This window comes from Neovison vison, chromosome X (assembly GCF_020171115.1).
Source record: "Neovison vison isolate M4711 chromosome X, ASM_NN_V1, whole genome shotgun sequence".
NCBI lineage: Eukaryota > Metazoa > Chordata > Mammalia > Carnivora > Mustelidae > Neogale > Neogale vison.
Genome location: NC_058105.1, coordinates 87,302,393 through 87,326,659, shown reverse-complemented (window position 1 = coordinate 87,326,659; position 24,267 = coordinate 87,302,393). Strand labels below are relative to the sequence as shown.

Genomic DNA, 24,267 nt, shown 5'->3' with positions numbered 1-24,267 from the left:
ATGAAGTGCAAGCCGAACCAGACGCGCACCTACGACCCGGAGGGGTTCAAGAAGCGGGCGGCGTGCCTTTGCTTCCGGAGCGAGCTCGAGGACGAGGTGCTGTTAGTGAGTAGCAGTCGGTACCCGGACCGCTGGATCGTGCCGGGCGGGGGCATGGAGCCCGAGGAGGAGCCTGGCGGTGCGGCAGTCCGAGAGGTGTACGAAGAGGCGGGAGTCAAGGGGAAGTTAGGCCGGCTCCTGGGCATTTTCGAACAGAACCAAGACCGCAAGCACAGAACGTACGTGTACGTACTGACTGTCACTGAGATTCTGGAGGATTGGGAAGATTCGGTTAGCATTGGGAGGAAGCGAGAGTGGTTCAAAATCGAAGATGCGATCAAGGTTCTCCAGTGCCACAAGCCCGTGCATGCCGAATATCTGGAAAAACTAAAGCTGGGCGGTTCCCCGACCAATGGAAACTCCGTGGCCCGGTCCCTGCCACAGAGCGATCCCTAGTATGTACCGCTCCTGCACAGACTTATGCTTTCCGCCAACCTTAGAATAAAAAGTGCCCGGAGCGCTTCTCATTCCTTGTGCGGTCTCAGGGGGAGGCGGGGGGCTTCTTTTGTTTCCTTGGCAGCCCTCTGAATCACGCTTGCAGACCGTCTCGGTTGCCAGGCACTGTTTTCAGACAATTTGCACGTTTTTCAGATGCTTTGAAAATCGCTGCTTGGTAGCACTGTAACAGATTTCGGTAATCCTAAACCACGTGGGTTTTTTGTTTTGTGTTTAAGGTGCCTTAACTGCTTGCCCAGCCTTTAGCGTGTGTGTTTGTGCATACACGTTTTAGTTTGTTTTATAACATTGCACACACGTGTGTGTGTGTGCACGTGTGCTTTTTTGGTACCACTCTTGGTTTTTGTTTTTGTTTTGTAGTGAACCCCTTTAAAATCTGAACATCTTGGTTGTGGCATCTTTAATTTTCTTTTCTTAAACGTGCTAGCATGCCCTTCTCTGATGGGAATTGGGTTAAGGATCAGATATATATACATATATATGTATATATATATATATATATATATAGTATTTAAGATATTTTACCTCTTGTCGTCTTTCCACACTAGGTAATAATTTTGTGTTCGGTAATGTGATCTGATTTGCCCCTTTCAGACCTTTCTTTAGTAATATGTACATAATTTGATTATCAAAAGAATTTTCACTAGTGTTATATTGTTGCTGCTTATTTGAAATGGCCATTTCCCATATAGCCCGAAGGTAATTTAACAAAATATTACTTTACACAGTGAATATCTTCTTGGGAAAGTTTTGTTACCCAGACACATCCCAGTATGTACATACTGTTATTCAGAGTGCAATTTAGTATGTTCAGCTTCCAACTCCATTGCCCCTTTCTTAATACCCCAGAACAACCGTGGTTCTCTCAATAGAAACTAGTTTTTTGAAAAAAAGTTATTTCACATATTTGAATGTAGTGACATTCCAGTTAACATTCCTGACTACTGGTAAGCATAAGACTTTATATGGTGATAAGATCCCAACCCAGTGGGGTACCTTTCTTGATATTTAGCTTTTACAGACTTCTTAAACTGTCAGGACCCCTGAACACTTTCTCTTAAAATTCAGGATAAATATTTTGGGTCAGAAGACAAACTTTTGGGGGGACCAAACTAAAAATTCTTATATTTGCCTTGCTAACTTCCTTGAGATTGGGAATACCATAAAATACTTAAGTCTGCTTTCAACTTCCTCTGTTCCACCCCAACCATGTTAAAAAGTAGGTTAAAGTAAAGCCGACTTCATGAATTGGGTATGGGTGCGGGTTGGAAAGATCATTCCTAATTTTTAGGGCAATGGAGACTATGTCATATCTTTAATCATTACTGATAGGTTTTTTTGGTCACTCAGCTAACTTTGAGGGTCACTTTTTTGCACTCTATTAAGAAATTTTGAAAGTACGGGCACCTGGGTGGCTCAGTGGGTTAAGTTGCTGCCTTTGGTTCAGGTCATGATCTCAGGGTTCTGGGATCGAGTCCCACATCGGGCTCTCTGCTCAGCAGAGAGCCTTCTTCCCTCTCTCTCTCTCTCTCTCTGCCTGCCTCTCTGTCTACTTGTGATCTCTCTCTGTCAAATAAATAAATAAAATCTTAAAAAAAAAAGAAATTTTGAAAGTAGATTACTCTTGGGACTCCTTCTCTCACGAGAGCTGAGGAAAAGTTCGTTTTGTAAGGAGAGTATAGATGGTTAATATCATCTTACCTATAACATCTAAGATCTAGAAAATAGTCTACAAACTAATATAAATATAAGTGGATAATATCTAAATACTTTGTTATTCTGCATGTTAATGTTTTTAAAAGACTATAACCCCTGGTAGAATTGACTTGTTACCTTTTCTTTCTCTAACTTTGGTGCAACCATTTTTTTAAAAAGATTTTTTGCCATATATAAATATGTCTGAATAAAGTACATATTTTAGTTAACAAAAATATTGTCAAAGAAATGAGTAGAAAATCAGCTCTTAAATACCAGTTATATAATTTCATATTGTAAATTATGCAGAATCATCTAATGTTTTTCAAAAATGATGTTTCTTTGTACAGAAAAACATGTCTTATTTTTTAAACCTTCTAAAATCTACACGTTAACCTTTCCTGTTACAGGAATCCAAATTGACTAATAGATACTCTCCGTAACCTGAGATTTTTCAAAATATAAACTAACAGCAAAGGAACTGGTTTTTTGTTTTACAACTATTTCATATATAAAATTGCCCTCATCTAAAATGCTGCCACAAACACCTGGGAGGTTTAACTTATACATGGAATTTTTAGAGATAATAATGCACAATCTTGTGTTTTGACTTTTGAACTATGCATTTGACAAATGTGAACAGTACAGTGTTGATGTTAATTAACTCTTAAGAACTGTTAGCCTGTATTTTCTGTATTTTATTCAGAAACATTTGGAATGAGTTCTGTCACTTGCTAGAATTTTCTTCAGTGCCCAGATATCTTTATGTTATTTGTAAAACTCCAAGGCTTAAATTTCTAAGTTGCAATAGAACATTTTATAGTTATCACACTTAACCTTTTAAATTTACATGGGCAGTTTTTATTATATATGCTTTTGGAGTTCAGTCTAGAAACAAAAAGAAAGAACCCCCCCCCCAAAAAAAGCCTTTCGTTTTAAAAGAGAAGTCCAAAAAATTCAGGCTAAAACAGTTGACACAGAGCTAACAAACCTAACCGTATCTATAACTTACATCCTCTAAAAGTTTGATGCACAGTTGGAATTTTCTCCCTGCAAAGTCAGTATATAGCATCCATGAATTATTTATGTGATGATTGCACAAAAAATGAACAGATGAATCTTTCAGCACATACCCCCCCCCAAAAAAAACCAAGGCCTTGATCAATAAGACTTTCAAATATAAGGTAAAAATTTGTTTTCAGCAAGTTTTTGTAAAGGCTGTTTTTTTTTCTTTTCCCAACTGGATAAGTGCCTATTCTTATCTTTAAAATGTTTTAAAAGGACACATTGGAATAAAGGTGATACTGATATGCTTGGTACATAATTTCCCTGAATGTCTAATGTATTATATTTTCTAGAAACCTATGTTTTATCAAATCACTATTGAAAGAATTAACTCTGAACAGGATGGGGGTGGCTTTAAATATTTTGATTTCTTTTGTATGGTTTCATTTGAAAGAATTGTAAAGATTTCAACATTTTTATATTAAGAAACAGCAAGTAAATTGTGTGTGGGGGTGGGAAGGAACAGGCAGTTTGTAAAGTTACAGCAACATTCAAGGGCCTTTCTGGGACAGATGGTTTAAAGGGCTCTGAAGCTGGAACTGCTCCTCTCACTTCCCCTTTAAATGGAGTCCAGTTAGAAGAAAGACAATCCCTTTATCAAAAGTTGTTAAGGAGAAGGGAGGTGAAAAATCCGTGTTAGAGCCTAAGTGCTAGTAGGTGGCTAGAGTTTTCTTTTTCAGTGTCCCTTTGGTAGAAGCTCCAAGAAAAGCAGGAAATATTTTAAGCATCATTCTAGTATTATAATCATCCTTATGAATGATTGTTGGCCTGTTAGACTATGAACTCTTTTGAGCAGTAGGACCCAGAGTGAATCCTGCCCCTTTTCCCAGAGCCTAGAAGAATGGCTAAAATTAGGAGACATTTGTTGTTGATCCACAGATTAGAAATGTCTACTACTACTATATTCTTGATTTCTTAGTTTCATATTTTACCTGAAACAATCTCTTATTTTCATGTGGCCCCAGAGTGGAACTGTACTGGATAATTCACTGAAGGCTGTTCCAATACAGAGTGGCTGGTGACTATTAGTAGACTCTCAGTATTTATTGCCTAGAGGAACTGATGAACCAATAAAATAATAGGATTTTTTTAGGTAAATGGCAAAGATTTATTCGGGTTTACTTTGAAAGAATCAAGTATGTGAGCCCAATGATAATTGGAATTGTGAAGCTTACGTGAGCTCTGTCACACTCCCAAGAACAAGCTCATCCTATAGTTTTGGACACTTCTCTGTTTATTACAATGACTATTCTCCATGTTGTTACACTACCACTGTATATGTACAGACTTCTGATTTGGCATGTATGGCCTTTTTTGCATTTTTATGATTTTGTGTCTGTATTTCCCATTCAAGTGGGTCCTTGAGTGCAAGGACCTAGTTTCCTTGAGTCTTTTTATGTAGCTACAAAACATCACTTGAAATATGGTAGACATTACTGAAGATTGTCTAAATAATTAATATTTTGTAATGACACTGAGTAGGGAAGCATTTACCCCCTAAATTGCTGTCTACCATATATGTGTTTTCGTATGTCAGGTGTCACAGACTGTTTCAAGGCAACTGTGAGATACTAGCAAAAGTTCTTACTCATATGTCTCTATCATCCCAGACATATGCCTCCTGATGGCAGTAACCTACACCACCCATTAAATATATTTGCCACAATTTTGAGCCTAAATCAGTCTATGTCTCTAGACACTGCTAATCTATAGAAAAGGGAATATAGTCCACCTGGGTGGCTCAGTCGTTAAGCTTCTGCCTTTGGCTCAGATCATGGTCCCTGGGTCCTGGGATGGAGCCCGGAATCAGGCTCTCTGCTCAACGAGGAGCCTGATTCTCCCTTTCCCTCTCCCCCTGCTTGTGTTCCCTCTCCTGCTGCGTGTCTCTCTCTGTCAAATAGATAAGTAAAATCTGTTTTAAAAAAAGAAAGGGGAATAGAAAAACATTACACCACAGAGTTGATGTCAGCTGAATCCCGGCTGTAGGAAACTGTAAGACAAATGATCCAGTTTCTTCAGTAAATGAATTGCCAGGATGAAAGAAAGAAATGGAGGATGAACCTATAAATTAAAAGAGACTTAAGAGACATATCAACCAATTGTAACATATGGATCTTTTGGGGATCCTTATTTGACTAAACTGTAGAATAAATACATATATGAGAATCCAAATAATTATAAAATCGACTTGATATTTAATATTCATTGGAATAATGTTATTGTAGTTATGTTGAAAACAAGAGTCCTTAACTTTTAGAGCTACGTTCTTAAATATTTGTGGTTGAAATGACATCTGGAATTTGCTTTGTAAGTGGATATTAAGTGCATTAGAGATGATAAAAGAAGGTTGGCCTTGAGCTGATAATTGTTAAAGCTGGGTGATGGTTAGGTGATGGTTCGTTATCTATACTCCTCTCTGCTTTTGTATGTTTGAAATTTTCCACAAGAAAAAGTTAATAAAGATATTTGTCACAGTTCTTAATAAGCTAATATATATATAAGGCACAGAGACAGGAGGAAGAAAAATTTTAGATTGTTTAGAATATGTTGGCTCCATATTCCCTCTTCTAGCCCAGGAGATAAAATGCCCAAAAAGAGAGGGCTGACAAACTCTGGAGTGGCTAGTGTTTCTTTTGCTACAGGCCAGTGTTACCATTTTTTTTTCCTTTTAATTTGGCTCATTGAAACAGAAAAACTTAAATTCTTATTGATTGAAAAATAGGAATGCATTCTTACGTTCTGTTGAACAGGATATTTGACACAGTCTAGTTCATATCAATGTGAAAGAGCAAAAATAGAGTCGCCAGGGAACAAATTTCTGGAATTTTATAAAAATCAGTAAAATGCCATTTTTGAATAGTTTCTTTAGAAAAATAGTGGCTATAGACTTATTAGTTGCATATTCATTAACTTTAAAGTTTCATTTGAAGGTAGGTGAAACAGGAAAGTAAGTAGTTAACATTCCTGACTACAGATATTCCTTCTGTTTTGGACTGTGCTTAGAATTCTGTAAAGGCTATGGGGCGCCTGGGTGGCTCAGTGGTTTAGGCCTCTGCCTTCAGCTTGGGTCATGATCTCAGGGTCCTAGGATCCAGCCCCACGTCTGGCTCTCTGCTCAGCGGGGAGCCTGCTTCCCCCTCTCTCTGTCTGCTTCCTTCTCTCTCTGCCTGCTTCTCTGCCTACTTGTGATCTCTCTTTCTGTGAAATAAAGAAATAAAATCTTAAAAAAAAAAGAATTCTGTAAAGGCTAAAACCTCCTAAGGCAGAGTTAGTAAAGTTGTGCAGAAATCAAGAGACATGGGGTCTGTCCCAGCTTTTGTGAGTAAAGGAGCAGGCAGAAAAAACAACATTGGAAGTCCCTTCCAGGAAACTGTGAAGCTGATGCTGCCCATTCCACACCTGCTCTCTAAGTGTGTTTTAATCACAAGAGCAGGTAGTTCTAGAGAAATAATGGTTTCTCGGAAAAGGCTGGTTGAAAGCTTTACCTAAGAGTTCCCCTTATTAGCCCCAGCTGGGCAGACCTTTCTCTCCCAAAGTCCCCCTGTTAGAAGGAACAGAAATATTCCACAAAATTTCTCATTAGTCTTTTCTTGGAAGTCGTTTCCTAACTTGAGTTTGTTCTAATTTCAGCAGGTTTTTAAAATTTTGAGGCAGGGGGTGCCTACGTGGCTCAACTGGTTAAGTGTCTGCCTTCAGCTTGGGTCATGATCCAGGATCTTGGAATGGAGGGACCTGTCGGGTTCCCTGCTTGATGCAGTGGCTGCTTCTTCCTCTCTTTGCCTGCCTTACCCCCTGCTTGTGCTCTTTCTCTCTGCCAAATAAATAAAATATTTAAAAATATAAAATTTCGAGGCAGAAAGATGGGAATGGAACTGTAGGTGGTGGTTGCAAATTAAAACAAATAGTGGTTTGGAGTCCCAACAGGCCATGGATCAAAACTGATTGTAGCCTCTGCTAAGTTACTTTACCTCTCTAATCTTAGGTTTTCTCTTCTGTAAAATGGGGATAATCATAGCCCCTTCCTTTATAAATAGCACTGCTTCTGAGAAGCCCTTTTAATATCTTGGGGTAAAGTATTCTCATGTTCCCAAGTACCCCACTGTGTTGTTATTTCATAGTTCTTATCAAAATTGTATTTTTATTTATTATATTTATTAGCCTGAATGTTTCTTCTGAACTCTGAAGTCCCCTGACTCTGGGATTGAGACTAGATTGTCTCTGTGTCCCCAGAGTCTGGCATGGGGCCTGGAACATGGTGCCCCACAAGTGCTAATAACATGTTTAGTTTATAAATGATTGTCATACCTCCAACTTTTCAAAAATATATTGCTGTTATTTTACCAAGTATTTGCTGGAAAATGTGAAAATTGATATACCATAAGACTGGTATATACTCAAATTTCTTTTTATTGAGAAAAAAATTTTGTCTATCAATCATGCTTCCATTTTTCAGAATCTTCTATTAACAACTATTACCAACCTTAATACTATGGGATATTACCTAAGAGGCTGAACTGGCCCCACCTCTGCATTTGATAACTCACTGAACTTTCCCAAATACAAGTGATGGAAACATATGGTAGGCCCTTTCTATTTATTCAGTTTAAGAACTTTTGAATGAAGGGGCGCCTGGGTGGCTCAGTGGGTTAAAGCCTCTGCCTTCGGCTCAGGTCATGATCCCAGAGTCCTGGGATTGAGCCCTGCATCAGGCTCTCTGCTCCGCAGGGAGCCTGCTTCCTCCCCTCTCTCTCTGCCTGCCTCTCTGCCTACTTGTGATTTCTCTCTCTCTGTCAAATAAATAAAATCTTAAAAAAAAAGAACTTTTGAATGAATACAAGTATGCCAATTATATCATTTTCTTTTACAGAAAAAAGATAGCAATGGGGGGGGGTTGTCTGTATGGCACAGTCAGGTAGGCGTTTGCCTTCAGCTCAGGTCATGACCCCAGGGTTCTGGGATTGACCCCCATGTCAGGCTCCTTGCTCAGTGGGGAGCTTCTCCCTCCCCCTGCTTGCACTCTCATTCACTCATTCACTCTTTCTCTCTCTCCCTCTCAAATAAAAATCTTTTAAAAAAAGAAGGATAGCAATCAGGATTAGATGGTAACAAATTCACACATACAAGACAAGGCAAGGCCAAGACCTGACTGATTCAACTAGGAAAGACACAAAGAGCTACTTTTAGATTTAGACAGTTTATATACACAGTGCAAAGAATGAGCTAATGGTGCCGGCTCCCCAGGTTCTTGTCCCACATACCCTAATTAACAAAGAAACAAAAGGGGCCGTATATGAATAGACATTTTTCCAAAGAAGGTGTGCAGATAGCTAACAGCCACATGGAAAGATGCTCAATATCACTCATGATTAGGGAGATACTAATCAAAACCATGATGTGATACCACCTCACACCTCTCAGAATGACTAAAATTAACATAGGAAACAACAGGTCTTGGCAAAGATGCAGAGAAGGAGGAACCCTCTTCCACTGCTGGTGAGACCGCAAACTGGTGCAGCCACTCTGGAAAACAGTATGGAGTTTCCTTAAAAAGTTAAAAATAGAACTATACTATGAACCAGCAATTGTGTACTAGGTATTTACCCAAAGAATACAAAAACACAAATTCAAAGAGATACATGCATCCCAATGTTTATACCAGCAATATCTACAATAACCAAATTATGGAAAGAGCCCAAGTGTCCATCAACTGAGGAACAGATAAGGATGATGTAGTATAAATATACACAATAGGATATTAGCCAAAAAAAAGAATGAAATCTTACCATTTGCAATGACACAGATGGAGCTAGAGGGTATATTGCTAAGAGACATAGGTCAGAGAAAGACAAATATCCTATGATTTCACTCGTGGAGTTTAAGAAACAAATGAACATGGGGGGAGGGGGCAAGAGGCAAACTAAGAAACCGACAACTGTAGAGAACAAACTGATGATTACTGGAGGGAAGGTAATTAAATAGGTGGAATAGATTAAATGGGTGATGGGTATTGTGATGAGCATCAGGTATTGTATATAGGTGATGAGTCACTAAATTCAACACCTGAAACTAAATTGCACTGTATGTTAACGACCTGGAATTTACATTATACCCAAGCAGAGCAGGAATTTCTATTTTATTAACTGTGGGCCGCTTAAATTCCATGCTTCAGCCAACAGACCAAACAAATTGCTAGAGTCCTTTCTAACTCCTTGAGCTGTAATACTGAATGTGAAATCTTTGCTTAGTGGCCCATATCAATAAACTCAGCCTGAGCCAACTTTATGTTCATTTCACCATTGTTCCATATTCCATGGATATTCTTAGTATCTAACCCCACACATGTTCTTCAGATTTCTGTCTGTATAAATCATAAACTCAAGTAGCTCTTTTGCCATGCAGCTCACCTCCTCATGGGTTACATAGTACCTCACCTTTAGGGGCCTACTGGGATGTGAGTTCAGTTACAGGTCTAAAAGTAAAGGAGGGTGATGGCAAGTGGGTCCTGAGGACAATCAGCATTGTTATGCATGAAAACTGCCTCATGGGGGGCTCTTACCATTTGCTTAAGCAATGAAAGTTTAATACCCTCAGACACAGGTGAAAAAGCTGTACTACTGTGGGTGGGGAGGCTACCACTGGGAATTGGGAGACCAATTCCACTGGCCATGGGGAGAAATCATCTACTGGCGAATAAGATTTGTCAGAACTTAGGGGCTCAATGTAACAGCTTTATCAAGGCCTTCCTACACGTTCCTATTCCAATTTACAGGATCACCTTCTTTCCCAATCAATTGCCTTCATTTCAACAGTAGACACCCTGCAAGGCTAGGTCTTCCATTGTAATTCAGCCAATTAAAGAATAAGATTCAGCATTTGATTTTCAGGAATTTCAACCCTGTTTCTACAGGAGATAAGGTTCTCCTTCAGGGCACAAATAGAAAAACTTAAGACATTTGTTACTCAGAATTCAAATCCTTCAGCTCATCTTTTTCTCTTACTACTTTGTCCAGGGACATTTGGAGAAACCAACCGATGTCCTTATATCCTTAACTTTCAAAAAATATTCTAAATATCATATACAGAATCACTTAGCTCCTTCTTTCTTAGGAGTATCCACTGCAGATATTTTGCATATCTCTATAAACAATTCATGGACTATATCTCTTTACTGCTGAAAATAGAGTCATTAATTTCTCTAAATCTAGTAATACTAAACAGTCAATTCCAGAAACTCAAGAATCCATTCAGAAAACTCATCTTTAACATTCAGTTCCTCTAAAGCCACTCTCAGCACCAAAATGGCATTAATTGGTGTTCTCCAGAGAAACAACGAGTAAGATATAGATATAGATAGATATAGGTAAATACAAAAGTATTATAGGAATTGGCTCTTGTGATTGTGAGGCTGAGAAATCTCACAATTTTCTGTCTGCAGGCTGGAGAAAAAGGAAAGTCAGTGCTGTGATTCAGTACAAGTCTGAAGGCTTGAGAATCATGGGACTGACCAATGGGCTAAGTCACTGTCTGAGTCCAAAAGCCTAAGAACCAGGAACACTGATTTCTGAGGGCAAAAGATGGATGTCTCAGCTGAAGCAGAGAGCAAATTCTTACTTTACCTTTTTGTTCTATTTAGGACCACAACAAATTAAATGATGCCCATTGACATTGAAGAGGGCAGTCTTCTTTACTCAGGCTACTGATTTAAATGTTAATCTCCTCTGGGAACATTGTCAAAGACACACCAAAAAATAATACTTTACAAGCTACCTGGGCATCCCTTAGCCTAATCAAGCTGACACATAAAATGGACCAGCACACCAGTGAAGCCATAAGAGCCTTGGGTTTTACTTGAAGAAAAGCCTTTTGATTTGTTGTTTTATTTCTTTGTTTTTTAGAAAATTTCCTTAATACATTAAAGGTATTCATGTTACCTGTTTCTTCTTCTTAAGTGTCAGCAGGTGCCTACAGCCTCTTGTTCTCTTGGTGTCTTGTGAAGACTATATGCATTACTTGGCTGTATCAAAAGGACTCCATATCCTACTACACCTATCCTATGTGTATCTTATGAAGCAAGTGTGAGAGTTGCATTTCACGTAATAAGTAATACATAATTTGACCTCAACCACCAAGCAGTCTGAGCTAAGATTCCAGCTCTTCATGTTACTCTGGAAAATGACAGCTTCCCTGAATCTGTAGAATTTGCTCCACCCCCCAATCTCACCCTTGGGCCTGTTAAAACTTAATTTTTCCTGTACCCCTAGGGCTAAAAATACATTATATGTTTATTAAAAAATTAATTTAAAAAAAACTTAATTTTTTCCCCTAGATTCTCCTGCTTGAAAGAAAGGACACTCTTGTCGTGTGGGAAATTGCAGCACTCTCACAGGTAGAGCATCTGCTGGGAGTCCCAAATCCTAACTCCTTGCTTAGCAGCCCAGAGAGAGTTCCTAGAGTCAGGCATCAGGCAATTCTTGTTTTTACAATGTCTTTCATATTTTCTGCTGTTTCCTGTGTGTCACCAGAGCTGCTTCACAGACTAGCTTTCATCCAAGTCCAGTCACTGCCTTATAACAAGTTGGGCAGCAGCTATCTCCCACAGGAATGGTGAGAGAAAGCTGAAGATTGGCAAACCTCTGCCCTTTGAAGTGGACTGAACAATTCAGGAATAATCAAAGCCCAGATCCTCATGAACCATTGCTGTCTAGCCATTTGATGGCATGAATTTGACCATTTGCTGGTTATGTGGTCACAGAAAGTCCGAATCCAGAAATCACAATCTCCCATTCTTTGAGCACTTGATAGCCCTCATTAACAACAGGTATTAACAGAAAAAAAAGTAAGTGAAATTTGGTAATGATGGTGTCCTTGCTGAGATTATCAAAAAGGATAAAAGATAAACTAAATGAAAGACCAAGGATTATGATTAGTCTCAGTCCTAAATTTTTTTTTTGAAGAAACACAGTTCCTATTCAATCTGCTTTTTTTTTATTGTTGTTGTTGTTGTTATTTCATTTTATTTTTTATTTTTATTTTTTTCCCAATTTATTTATTTTCAGAAAAACAGTATTCATTATTTTTTCACCACACCCAGTGCTCCATGCAAGCTGTGCCCTCTATAATACCCACCACCTGGTACCCCAACCTCCCACCACCCCCCGCCACTTCAAACCCCTCAGACTGTTTTTCAGAGTCCATAGTCTCTCATGGTTCATCTCCCCTTCCAATTTACCCAAAAGCACATACCCTCCCCAATGTCCATAACCTTCCCCCCTTCTCCCAACCCCCCTCCCCCCAGCAACCCACAGTTTGTTACGTGAGATTAAGAGTCACTTATGGTTTGTCTCCCTCCCTATCCCATCTTGTTTCATGGATTCTTCTCCTACCCACTTAAGCCCCCATGTTGCATCACCACTCCCTCATATCAGGGAGAGCATATGATAGTTGTCTTTCTCCGCTTGACTTATTTCGCTAAGCATGATACGCTCTAGTTCCATCCATGTTGTCGCAAATGGCAAGATTTCGTTTCTTTTGATGGCTGCATAGTATTCCATTGTGTATATATACCACATCTTCTTTATCCATTCATCTGTTGATGGACATCTAGGTTCTTTCCATAGTTTGGCTATTGTGGACATTGCTGCTATAAACATTCGGGTGCACGTGCCCCTTTGGATCACTACGTTTGTATCTTTAGGGTAAATTCCCAGTAGTGCAATTGCTGGGTCATAGGGCAGTTCTATTTTCAACATTTTGAGGAATCTCCATGCTGTTTTCCAGAGTGGTTGCACCAGCTTGCATTCCCACCAACAGTGTAGGAGGGTTCCCCTTTCTCCGCATCCTCGCCAGCATCTGTCATTTCCTGACTTGTTGATTTTAGCCATTCTGACTGGTGTGAGGTGATATCGCATATCACTCGGCATCAGGGAAATACAATTCAATCTGCTTTTTATGGGGAGAAAGATTGAGACTTACTTTACCCCGACTCATGGTATTTCTTTAAAAGAAGCCTCGGGGCACCTGAGTGGCTCAGTCAGTTAAGTGTCTGCCTTCCACTCACCTCATGATCTCAGAGTCCTGGGATCAAGCCCAGCATTCGGCTCCCTACTTGCCAGGGAGCCTGCTCCTTCCTCTCCCACTGCTGTTCCCCTTGCTTGTACTCTCTCTCTCAATCTCTCTCTCTGTGTGTCAAATAAATAAATAAAATCTTAAAAAAATTAAAAATTAAAATAAAATAAAAGAAGCCTAACTGGATAGAATACATACGAGTTCACCAAAACATCCTAATTTATTTTCAAAATGCTACTTTCTGATTAGGGCCCCCTTCCTGACCTTTCCTTCCATATACTACTTCTCACAGAAAACTGGTAAGTTATATAAAATTAATAAGAAAGGAAATATGCACACAGCTTTTTGTTTATGTTAATAAGAGCTCATACTCCACTGGGTTCCTCAACATAACTTCACTAATCCAGGAATCTTTTGCCGAAGAAGATAAAAATGGGAAATAACTCTTATTCATTCCAGGAATTTTACAAGACCCATCAATTCCTCAATAAAAAGTGCCAAGTGACATTTTTCAACCTCATGACTCTTTGAACCAGTCTTAAAATTCTTGCCTCACCACATTCTCTAAATCCAAACCAGTCTATTATGATTAACATACATTAACTACACTTTATCCTGACGTTAGACCTGCTCTACATCAGCTTCGAAATCTGAATAAATATCTCTCCTGCCCTGCCACCTGCAAGACTCTACTAAGGCTCAGTCCAGGTAGTGCTCTCCCTTACACTATTATGCAATAAAGTCACCTTCACTTAGCAAATTGGCTATTTTTTTTCCTTTTTTTAAATAATTTTTTTATTTTTTATAAACATATAATATATTTTTATCCCCTGGGGTACAGGTATGTGAATCACCAACTTTACACACTTCATAGCACTCACCATAACACATACCCTCCCCAATGTCCATAACCCTACCCCCTTCCCCCAACCCCCCTCCCCCCAGCAACCCTCAGTTTGTTTTGTGAGACTGACAGTGGACTGAGCATGACAGAGGTCCCAGAAACACAGAAAGAAATGATTAATCAAAGCATGTATAAAAATAATAAAAACATCCATTTCTGTCACGTTGTTCTGAGAAACATTCTTCACAAAGGGTAACCTGGGTTATCTGTCTCCAAAGTTTCTGGATGCACAGGAAAGACTAGACCGGAAGAAAAAGCCCTGTTTCTTGTTCTCGGGAGGCCGCGTGGTTCTGAGTCTCAGTGGCAACCTCTAGCAAACCTCAACCCACATTTCACGTGCCTCAATCAGTGCGCATGCCCGTTGCTGTGCATGTCAGTTGCTGCACATGCGCCTTGCAGTCTGTGTTCTGCGACCAGAGCTGAGGAGAAAGCAGTCGTGTTCCTTACGTCTTGATTCTTTCTGTCGAAGACGCTCCTGGTAGGTCCACAAATCAGTTTTTCCAGGAATCTTAAGTGTGATTTACTGTAAAGGGGATGCTGTTGGGCTTCGGGCAAGTCCAGGTGGCACAATTAGTAGCCTCCAGGAAGGAAAGTTGTGTTGGTCGCCATTCTTCTCACAGGCGTTGTGACCGCCATGGCGGTTGTTAGTCGGCGTGGGGGTGGGAGGGCAGGCAAGGGAGGAATGTGAGACACAGAGAGAACGGGTCAAATAAAGATGGGGGTGTGCCTGGGGGTTAATATTTGAGGTGTTTGGGTCCCAAAAGTACCTGGAACTGCCGGCAGAGCGCGGAAGCTGGATTCCTCACGGGGGCCCTGGGCAGGGAGCCAGCCAGGTGGGCAGAAAAAAAGGGTCTAGAAACGGGAATGCTGTGGGGTTGTAACTGCTTTCTGAGACTTGTGGTGTACCATGTGAAATGCAAGGGAGGAGAGGACCCTTAAATCGGTGTTGACACTAAACATCTCTGCCCTTGTGTGAAAACAGCCATATATCCTGGGGCTTGGAAAGTATTTTGGGGGCGCCTGGGTGGCTCAGTCAGTTAAATGTCTGCCTTCGGCTTAGGTCATGAACCCAGGGTCTTGGGATGGAGCCCCACACGGACTCCCTGCTGGGTGGGGATTCTGCTTCTCCCTCTCCCTTTGTTGCTCCCAGGGCTTGTGCTTGGCGAGTGTGCTCGTGAGTGTGTGCGCGTGCGCTCTCTCTCTCTGATATATAAATAAAATTTTTTTAAATTAAAATATCTTCAAAGTTAAAAAAAAATTAAAAGAAAATATTTAGCAATGGTAGTGGTATAGCTGTTCTCTAGATACATTTTCCAAATACCAATATTCTACTTTCAGGGTGAAATATGAGTGGGCTTGTAAAACCAAGATCCAAATCTAAACAAAGAAGAAATGACCAAAAGTGTTCCCAGGGAATTGAAACTGTGGTTGTGAGTACTTTAACATTTGATGTTTTCTATTACCAGAAATTTATTTTTTTGAAAATTTTTCTAAACTACTATGGATACAATGATAAGTTTTCTCTGGTGATAAATGGGAGGGAAACACTGATCCAGGAGAATTCCATTGAGGTGTTCCTGTGGAAATATACCCTGGGATTTCTTTCCCATGTTTTTTAACAACAAACTGCACACATCTATAATTTAAAGTAGTCTCCAAAGTCCTTGTTGGTATTTTTTTCTTGAGTAGTCTATGGGAAGAGTAACTTCATTAAAAATAAGTTTATAAAATCTGGTTTTAAAAATGCCTTTATACTTATTTATGACTAGATATATCTGTGTATTTTATGATTCATATTGTTGGCGTGTATGAACAACAAAACTTTTTATTTGCCCACGTGTGTGCATGCACACACACCCCTAGGCCCAGCAGCTCAGTGGTGAGCAACTGAAACAGAAGGAGGCACCACCTGCTAAACAGGATATTACACCTGATCAAGGGAAGGAAGCTGAAGGAGGACCTGTGGCTCAAGGTGAAGGGAAAGGGAAGAAGAATGCTTAAGGGGGCTGGGGGCATATGTGGGCATCATGCATTATGACATATAACAGGAGGAAGGAAAACAGAGATTATCTCAAACCTTTCCTGAAAGTAGGCTGAAAATATGAGGAGACAATATTCGCAGCTTTGTGTGGTCTTCACTATAATGAATTTGTGCTTTTTGTACAAGATTTTTTTTTTGCTTGAAAATATACACCTTGCCAAAACAGAGGAAACTGTATTCAATTATAACTACAAAAATTGCACATCATTTCAATAGTTTGTTTTCCTCAGAACGTTATGTGACCTTTTTAGTCATTGCATCAAAAGCATAAATGATTAAAAAAAAAGTGTAAGCAACTTTTAACAGCACATGCCAAGTCAACATATAACACCTGGAGTAAGAGCCTGTTTGTGTAAGGATGGTAGTCTCATTTTATGAGAAAACAAGCTCAGGGATCATGGTTTGCCAAAGAGCACTTCACTCATGGAGGCATAATTCATATTTCATTCCAAAATTTATGTTCTTCTTACCACATATGTTGTTGTATGAGAAGTGTATGAAATCTTGCCATTTGCAATGGTGTGGATGGAGCTAGAATGTATTATGCTAAGCAGATTAAATCAGAGAAAGACAAATATACGATTTCACTCATGTGAGATTTAAGAAACAAAACAGATGAACACAGAAAAAAGAGAGGCAAGCCAAGAAACAGACTCTTAACTATAGAGAAAAAACTGTGGGTTACTGGAGGGGAGTTGGGCCGGGATGAGAGGGTGGTAGGTGGGATGGGTTAAACAGGTAATTGTTCTTAAGGAGAGTATTTTTTTGTGATGAGCACTGGATGTTGTATGTAAGTGATGAATCATTAAATTCTACATCTGAAACTAATATTATACCATTTGTTAATTAACTGGAATTTAAATACAAACTTTAGAAAAAAAATAAAAACAAACAAAAGTGAATTGCTTTGTATAAAATGCTTAATATTCCAATATGTCTTTACTGTAAAGTAGCTCAGTCCTGGCCCAGGAATAAATGCAGTTCGTGGAGCAGGAGAGAGACTCCAGAAGAGAGCTCAATAAATGATAGCCACTATTTCCTTTTATTGTTAGTTTGATCTGGTAAACTTGGTAATAGCTGGGTAATAGAGAATACTGGCATATAGTTAAATATATTAGTATGATTTTTAAATTGGCTTTTAAAAGATGTTTAAATACTTCTATGATTAGGAAAATCAAAAGTACTTTAAAATTACCATACAACCAAAAACTTTCTTCTAAATATAGTATTTTTACCATTTATACTCAATTATTTACACAGTTCAGGGCATGAATTATTTCAGCAATTCATTGTTAAAAGGTTTCCACTATATGACTGACAGCAAAGCCCATTAATTTCCTTCCAACCTACTTCCTTTATTCTCATTTTAGGACAGAAATTTTGCTAATACTTTGATGGTGTTTTTGATACTTTGTTCTAAATAGGACTTGTTTATGAAAACTAACTTATAGGATCTTTGTACCTTAATATAGCTAGTTAATTTTAATAAAGTAAGTTTCAGGTTACCCCAAAAGGGGTTGTGTGTCACTACTACAAGATTTGTCATAAGCCCAAATATGCACATAGTGAATCCTTCAGAAAATTACTTTTTTATTGCAGTTAAAATCCTGTCCATAGTGTGGATTTCAGATTTTGTAGATAGCTGATGCTCTCTACTCTTGGTAGTGATATAATTTTATATATATATATGATATATAATATCCTTGTGATATAATGGAAATGGAAATGTAGTGTGTTTATCTTTTTGTGTGTGTGGTTTATCTTTAGATTGTCATTTAAAATAGTTTTTCATAATATAGGAAAACAAAGATGTAAGTCTATCCTTCCATCATAGTTACCATCATAGTAACCTACAGGATTTCATTTCATATAACTGAAGGAATAAATATTTTTTCCTTATTTATATTTCATGTTCATTGCTTAAACTGTTAACTTTTTTTTTAAGAGCCTGATGGGGAAGTTGATCTCTGGGAGCTGGCTGAGCCAAAGACTTGGGGTAAGGGTAAAGATGGTCTGAATGACAAGGGGCAAATTTACCAAATGTAGAGCCCATTAAAATGCCAGAAGCAGGTATGTTACCCATTAAGAATGCAAAGTATGTGGTTTTAGTTTTCAGAATATTTTATCACCAATAATATAGATATAACATTATTGTTACTTTAATAAAACAGTTGCATTTTAAATCCTTTCCCCAAAGAAGCCTCAAATGACTAAAAAAGAAAGTGACAAGAGATATTCAAGTTTATTATTCTTCATATAATAAAGATTATTTCGTAGGTTATTTGGACCCTAAGTGCCTGACCATCAGATCTAGAAACAAATTTGGTCAAAGCCATATTGAACTATGAAATATAAAACCATTTTCTTACTTTTGAGTGTAAGTACTTTAACCAAGAGCTGATAATTTTCAGATTCTTTCATAATTTCTACTTTTACAAATACATAATGCATTTATAATAAATATCAGCTTATATAAAATATACTGAGGCACTGAAGTAGGTTCTACTACCAGCTCTAACATGATTTGTATGCTTCCAGGAGAATCCCTTAACTTCTAAACTCACCTTTACTCCTGTATAATTAGTGAAGTCAAATCAGATATATTATAGTAATTTTTAAAAATTTTTTCAATTGATTTATTTTCAGAAAACAGTATTCATTATTTTTTCACCACACCCAGTGCTCCATGCAATCCGTGCCCTCTATAATACCCACCACCTGGTACCCCAACCTCCCCCCCCCCGCCACTTCAAACCCCTCAGATTGTTTTTCAGAGTCCATAGTAACTTTTAATGCTGATTTTTACATTCTCTGGTTCTGTTGGACAACATGTATAGAATACAAAGATAGACTGTTTTGCATGACTCAAATTGTAAAATATCATCTGGCATCAAATTTTAACATTTGAATTGAGATTTCATTGCTACTAAGATAATGAGTAAATACTGCTTGATGTTTGTTTTTCTATATGGAAACCCAAATAGGTATAAGTAGATTCCATCAAATTCTGATTTCTCTTGGCTGTTAAAAAAAATTGCATTTTAAGTCCTTTATCCCAATAAAGCCTCAAATGACTACATAAGAAAATGGCAAGAGGTAGTCAAGTTTCTAGTATCTGTGGCAGATCAAGTAGAGAAAATCCATGTAATCACTGAAGCTCAAGATGGGTTTAAGATCTCTGTGCTAAGCACACTCACTTTCCCATTAGTCTTCATGAGCTACTGTCCCTAATAAAAATGTGACACTATGATAACATCATATATAATCATAGGAAAAATGACGTAAATTGCTGCCTTGAGACATATATTGATAAGATTTGAAGTTTAAAGTCTTTAATAATTCCTAAGTAATCAACATATTTTATACATTTGTTTTTCTAATCATTGACCATTATAAGAGCTTCTGAATTTAAATGACACATTTGGTATTTAGAGAGGAAATTACCTTTAATTGGCCTAAACTTTTTTAGTCTACATTGCTGAACCATTCCATTAGACTATTTATATAAAAAATAGTTTTCAGACTATTTCTGGGAGCCTACTGAACATGGCTAAAATGTACTCATAGGAAGATCATAGCCTTTAAAATGCATGTTATTACTTAGATAATACATTACATCAGTATCCAATATAAAAGGCAAGAAAAAAAGAAGCAATGGAATAAACCTAACAAAAAGGAAAAAGGTACTTAATAAAAGGTATGAAATATTAGTAAAAGGGAAAGTAATGCAACTAATAAATCAGGAAGATTGCTCTTCTAAAAAATATTTATGAAGAGTATCCACTAGTGTACATAATCTTGAAGAAAATTTAAAAAATGAAGTGTACATAATAAAGAATATGAACAAGACACTAATAAAGGGTATTTTATATAATTGAAAGTGAATATGTTCTTGAACTCTTAATATTTTTAAAGTATGGATGAAATGATTGATATAGTAGGAAAATTTATATATCCCTGTAGTATGTGAATATCTGAACATTGCAGATAATATGAGAAAACTTCTGAAGTTTGTCGGAGTTGTCCCTCAGAAGCACTTACTTTTAGTGAATAATATGATATTGATTGTATACTTGAAAGGTGGAGAGAGTAAACATTTTTAAACATTCTCACACACAAGTTAACTCTATGCAGTGATGGATATGTTAATTACTTATGTTTATTTGGTAGTCACAGTGTACAAGTAGGAGAAAAATCATCATGTACACTTGAAGTATATACAAGTATATTTGACAATTATTCCTCAATAAAAGTTTTTTAAAAAGCACTTACTTTTAGAAACAAATGTTTGACTTTTCTAGGTATCTTCCTCTCCCTTTCTTCATTCATTTCCTTTTTCCCCTCCTCAATTCATTCCCTCCATTTTTGTATCATGCTATAAAGACATGGTATATACGTGCTTCACATTTTGATGTCAGAAACAATGGTGATGACTTAAAATCAGTATGACCATGTAATATATGATACAAATGGTCAGCAAAATATGACATTGTCTAAGCTATCTTATATCCAGAATGTTATTTCAAGTGGAAGCTTTTATTTTATTTATTTTTAAATATTTTTTATTTACTTAGCACAAACACACAAGTGGGGGAGGGGCAGAGGGTGAGAAAGAGAATATCCAATAGACTCTGTGCTGAGCCCTACGTGGTCTTGATCTCATGACCCTGATATCATGACCTGAGTTCTGTTCATTTATTATATTCTGAACTTGAACAGCCTTTTTGTTTCCTAGTACCCAGAGAAAGAGTAATGTTTAAAAAATATTGATTAAATATATGCTTAGAAATCTATCTTATAAAACCAAAACTATAATGTTTGTTGTATAACTTTAATGTACTATAAATAAAATTCTGCTAAGTAATGTTTCCAACTGTTTTGTTTACCTTACAGATGAAGGGCAATCACAGGTTTAAAAGAAGACTGAAGCTGAAAAGAAGCTTAAAAGAAGATGAAACCATGCAAAGTGTTATGTTGGATATTTCACTGTTAAAACTTTCTCAATAAAGTTTTACAACTTTCTCCAAAGAATCATGCAAATATTTTGTTAAACTTATTTCTAAGCATTGATGCTATTGAAAATCATATCAGTTCATTTATTATTTCCCTGAAAGAGACCATTTATTGAAAATCTACTTTGTAATTTTCATGTCTTTTTTTATTCAAGTATAATTAATATTCAGTGTTATATTAGTTTCAGGTATACAATATAATGATTCAACAATTCTACACATTACCTGATGGTCATCAAAATAAATACACTGTTAACCCCCTTTACCTATTTTACTCATTCCCCCCCCACCCACCTCTCCTCTGGCAACCATCAGTCTGTTCTTTGTATTTGAGTCTGTTTTTTATTTGTCTCCTTTTTTCTTTTTTCATTTTGTTCATTATTGTGATTTATCTGGTATACACAGATGTATTTTTAAATTGATGTTCTCTTCAGCAACTTTGCTAAATATGCTTTTTAATTTTGAAAGTCCATGTCTAGCTTCTTTTTGGTTTTCTTTTTTTTTAAGATTTTATTTATTTATTTGACAGACAGAGATCACAGTAGGTGGAGAGACAGGCAGAGAGAGAGAGAGAGGAAGCAGGCTCCCCGCTGAGCAGAGAGCGTGATGTGGGGGCTCGATCCCAGGGTCCTGGGATCATATCCTGAGCTGAAGGCAGAGGCTTTTTAACCCACTGAGCCACCCAGGCGCCCCCTTCTTTTTGGTTTTCAACATATACAATGATACAGTCTTTGAATATTAACAGTTTGCTTCTCTGTTTTAAACATTATAACTTTTCCTTTTCTCATTTTATAACATTGGACAGACCCACCCCATACAATGTTGAATAGAACTGGTAATATTGGACATTGTTGTCTTATTCCTGATGAAAAATGGAAATTTATAAAGTTCATCATGTTTATTGTGTAGTAAAGGAAGTTTAATCCTAGCTTGCTAAAAGTATTTATCTTGGATATATGCTGATTTTCATCAAACACTTGTAGTGTATTTATTGAGATGATCATAGGATTTTTTTTCTCCTTTAATATGTTAATGTGGTGAATTACATAGGTAAGTTCCTATGTTTTAACCAACTATACATTATTGGGGGGGAAATGGATATATTCTTTCAGAAGAATATTCTTCTGAATATTCAAAAGATACTGTTCTTTCAGAAGAATGATATATTATTCTTCTGAATAATCTAAGTCTTAATAATTTGTTTTGAATTTTTGGGTATGTCCTCATGAGTGACATTAATCTGTATTTTTATTTCATGCATTCTCTTTTTTGGACTTTGGAGTCAAAGTAACACTAGCTTCATAAAATGAATTGGCATGTAAAACCCTTTTCTACTCCTTGGAACTGAAGACTCTGACAGGCTGTGAGTAATGCATAGCTAGACTTTCCCTTGTTTAGTTGTTTCTGAGTTGTATCTCCTTTTTAGCACTGGACCCTATTTAAAGTATAGTGACTATCTTTTCAAGCCTTGTGGGTTGCCCATCTTTCCTACAAGATACACCTAATGATGCTGTCACCATGCAAGCTACCTGTTCCTGTTCTTATGCTGATATTCTATACCCAGAAAGTTAAACATCATGGCTCCATTAACTTGCATTAATGGTTGTGAATGGCTGACCAACAAGAGCGGTATACAGTTATGACAGTAACTCCATTTATTGTGTTCTTTAATAATAACAGGCATTACAAAAACTCATATTTGTAAGGTGTGTACTAAGCCACTTCTTTTTCCTATGTTTCATGCATTTATGACCTCATTTTATACATTTGATGACCTCACAAAAAAGGTCAGAGTGTACCCAAAACTTGTATCTGACTCCAGTAAGCTGCAGCTTTGGAGATTCAAGTTCTAAGAAGCCTTGCTCTTTCTCAAAGTAAATATTTCTGAAAATGTTGTTCCTTCTCAAAGTAAATATTTCTGAAAATGTTGAATCTAGGGAAACTCACAGTGTACATTATGGCTATCATGGTAATCTGATATTTTTATAAAAATTTATAGTAATTTTTTCACTATTTGACATAAAAGATTTTGTTCTTCTCTTGAAAGTTTTCCCAAAATGTATCCCACACATCATATAGTGTCCTAAATGAAATCATTGTTAACAGAAACAAAATATTATAACATAAATTACTGTGCTATAGAAAAATATAGAATATTAAAGCCATTTGGAATAGTTTGTATGAAGAAAAATGAGATGATGACACAAACACCTCTGGCAAAAGATCACAAAATCTGCAGAATTTCTGACTTCTCTTCAAAAGTTACTTAAAGGCAGGGAGGATGTTATACGTAACTAATGAATCATTGAACACTACATCAAGAACTAATAATATACTATACAGTGGCTAACTGAACATAATAAAATAAATAAAGACAGAGAGGGAAAAGCCACAAATCTCACCCTCTATATATATCTCCATTGCCTAACAATCCCATATCTCAGAAGCATCTCCAAGAGGCTAGTTTTAGCCTTACACACCTATTAGTCTGCACAATACAAGAATTACATCACTGAGCCACCCCATTTGCACCTTCAAACTCCCAAAAAAAAAAGCTTCTGTAACTAAGGGCACTACTCAAAATTCACCCCATTTAGGGACTGGGAAGGGATTATAAGCAGCAATTGTTTCCCCACTTTATAGAGGATGAAAAATACTCCCTAGTCAAAAAGTACTGAAAACCAAAGGTTCAAATTAAAAGTGGGACTACAGGTAGGGTGTCACACTTTGCTATAAAATGTATGAGAGGTCTCTAGGTTGTGGAGTTAGATTTTTTAAAAAAATAAGGGCGGGGGGAGGAGCCAAGATGGCGGAGAAGTAGCAGGCTGAGACTACTTCAGCTAGCAGGAGATCAACTAGATAGCTTATCTAAAGATTGCAAACACCTACAAATCCAGCAGCAGATCGAAGAGAAGAAGAACAGCAATTCT

The 24,267-nt window shown here is 37.4% G+C and overlaps 2 protein-coding genes across 2 annotated transcripts; both read left to right on the top strand.

Moving 5' to 3' along the window:
* Positions 1-566, top strand: LOC122896843 (diphosphoinositol polyphosphate phosphohydrolase 3-beta). The gene has a single exon (XM_044234929.1). The coding sequence runs from the start codon at positions 1-3 to the stop codon at positions 493-495; it is 495 nt and encodes a 164-aa protein (XP_044090864.1). The 3' UTR covers positions 496-566.
* LOC122896844 (P antigen family member 3-like) lies at positions 228-21,295 on the top strand. Its single transcript, XM_044234930.1, has 5 exons — positions 228-284; positions 15,623-15,714; positions 16,148-16,256; positions 18,271-18,321; positions 21,219-21,295. The coding sequence occupies exons 2-5, from the start codon at positions 15,631-15,633 to the stop codon at positions 21,239-21,241; spliced, it is 267 nt and encodes an 88-aa protein (XP_044090865.1). The 5' UTR covers positions 228-284; positions 15,623-15,630; the 3' UTR covers positions 21,242-21,295.
* The last annotated feature ends 2,972 nt before the right edge of the window (positions 21,296-24,267 follow it).

Bases quoted from the DNA above. Each gene is read 5' to 3' on its own strand.
- LOC122896844 (XM_044234930.1), top strand. From the start codon at position 15,631: ATGAGTGGGCTTGTAAAACCAAGATCCAAATCTAAACAAAGAAGAAAT. The intron at 16,257-18,270 runs GTGAAGGGAAAG...TTTTTTTTTAAG, and splicing joins AGGAGGACCTGTGGCTCAAG to AGCCTGATGGGGAAGTTGAT. The intron at 18,322-21,218 runs GTAAGGGTAAAG...TTTACCTTACAG, and splicing joins GGCTGAGCCAAAGACTTGGG to ATGAAGGGCAATCACAGGTT.
- LOC122896843 (XM_044234929.1), top strand. From the start codon at position 1: ATGAAGTGCAAGCCGAACCAGACGCGCACCTACGACCCGGAGGGGTTC.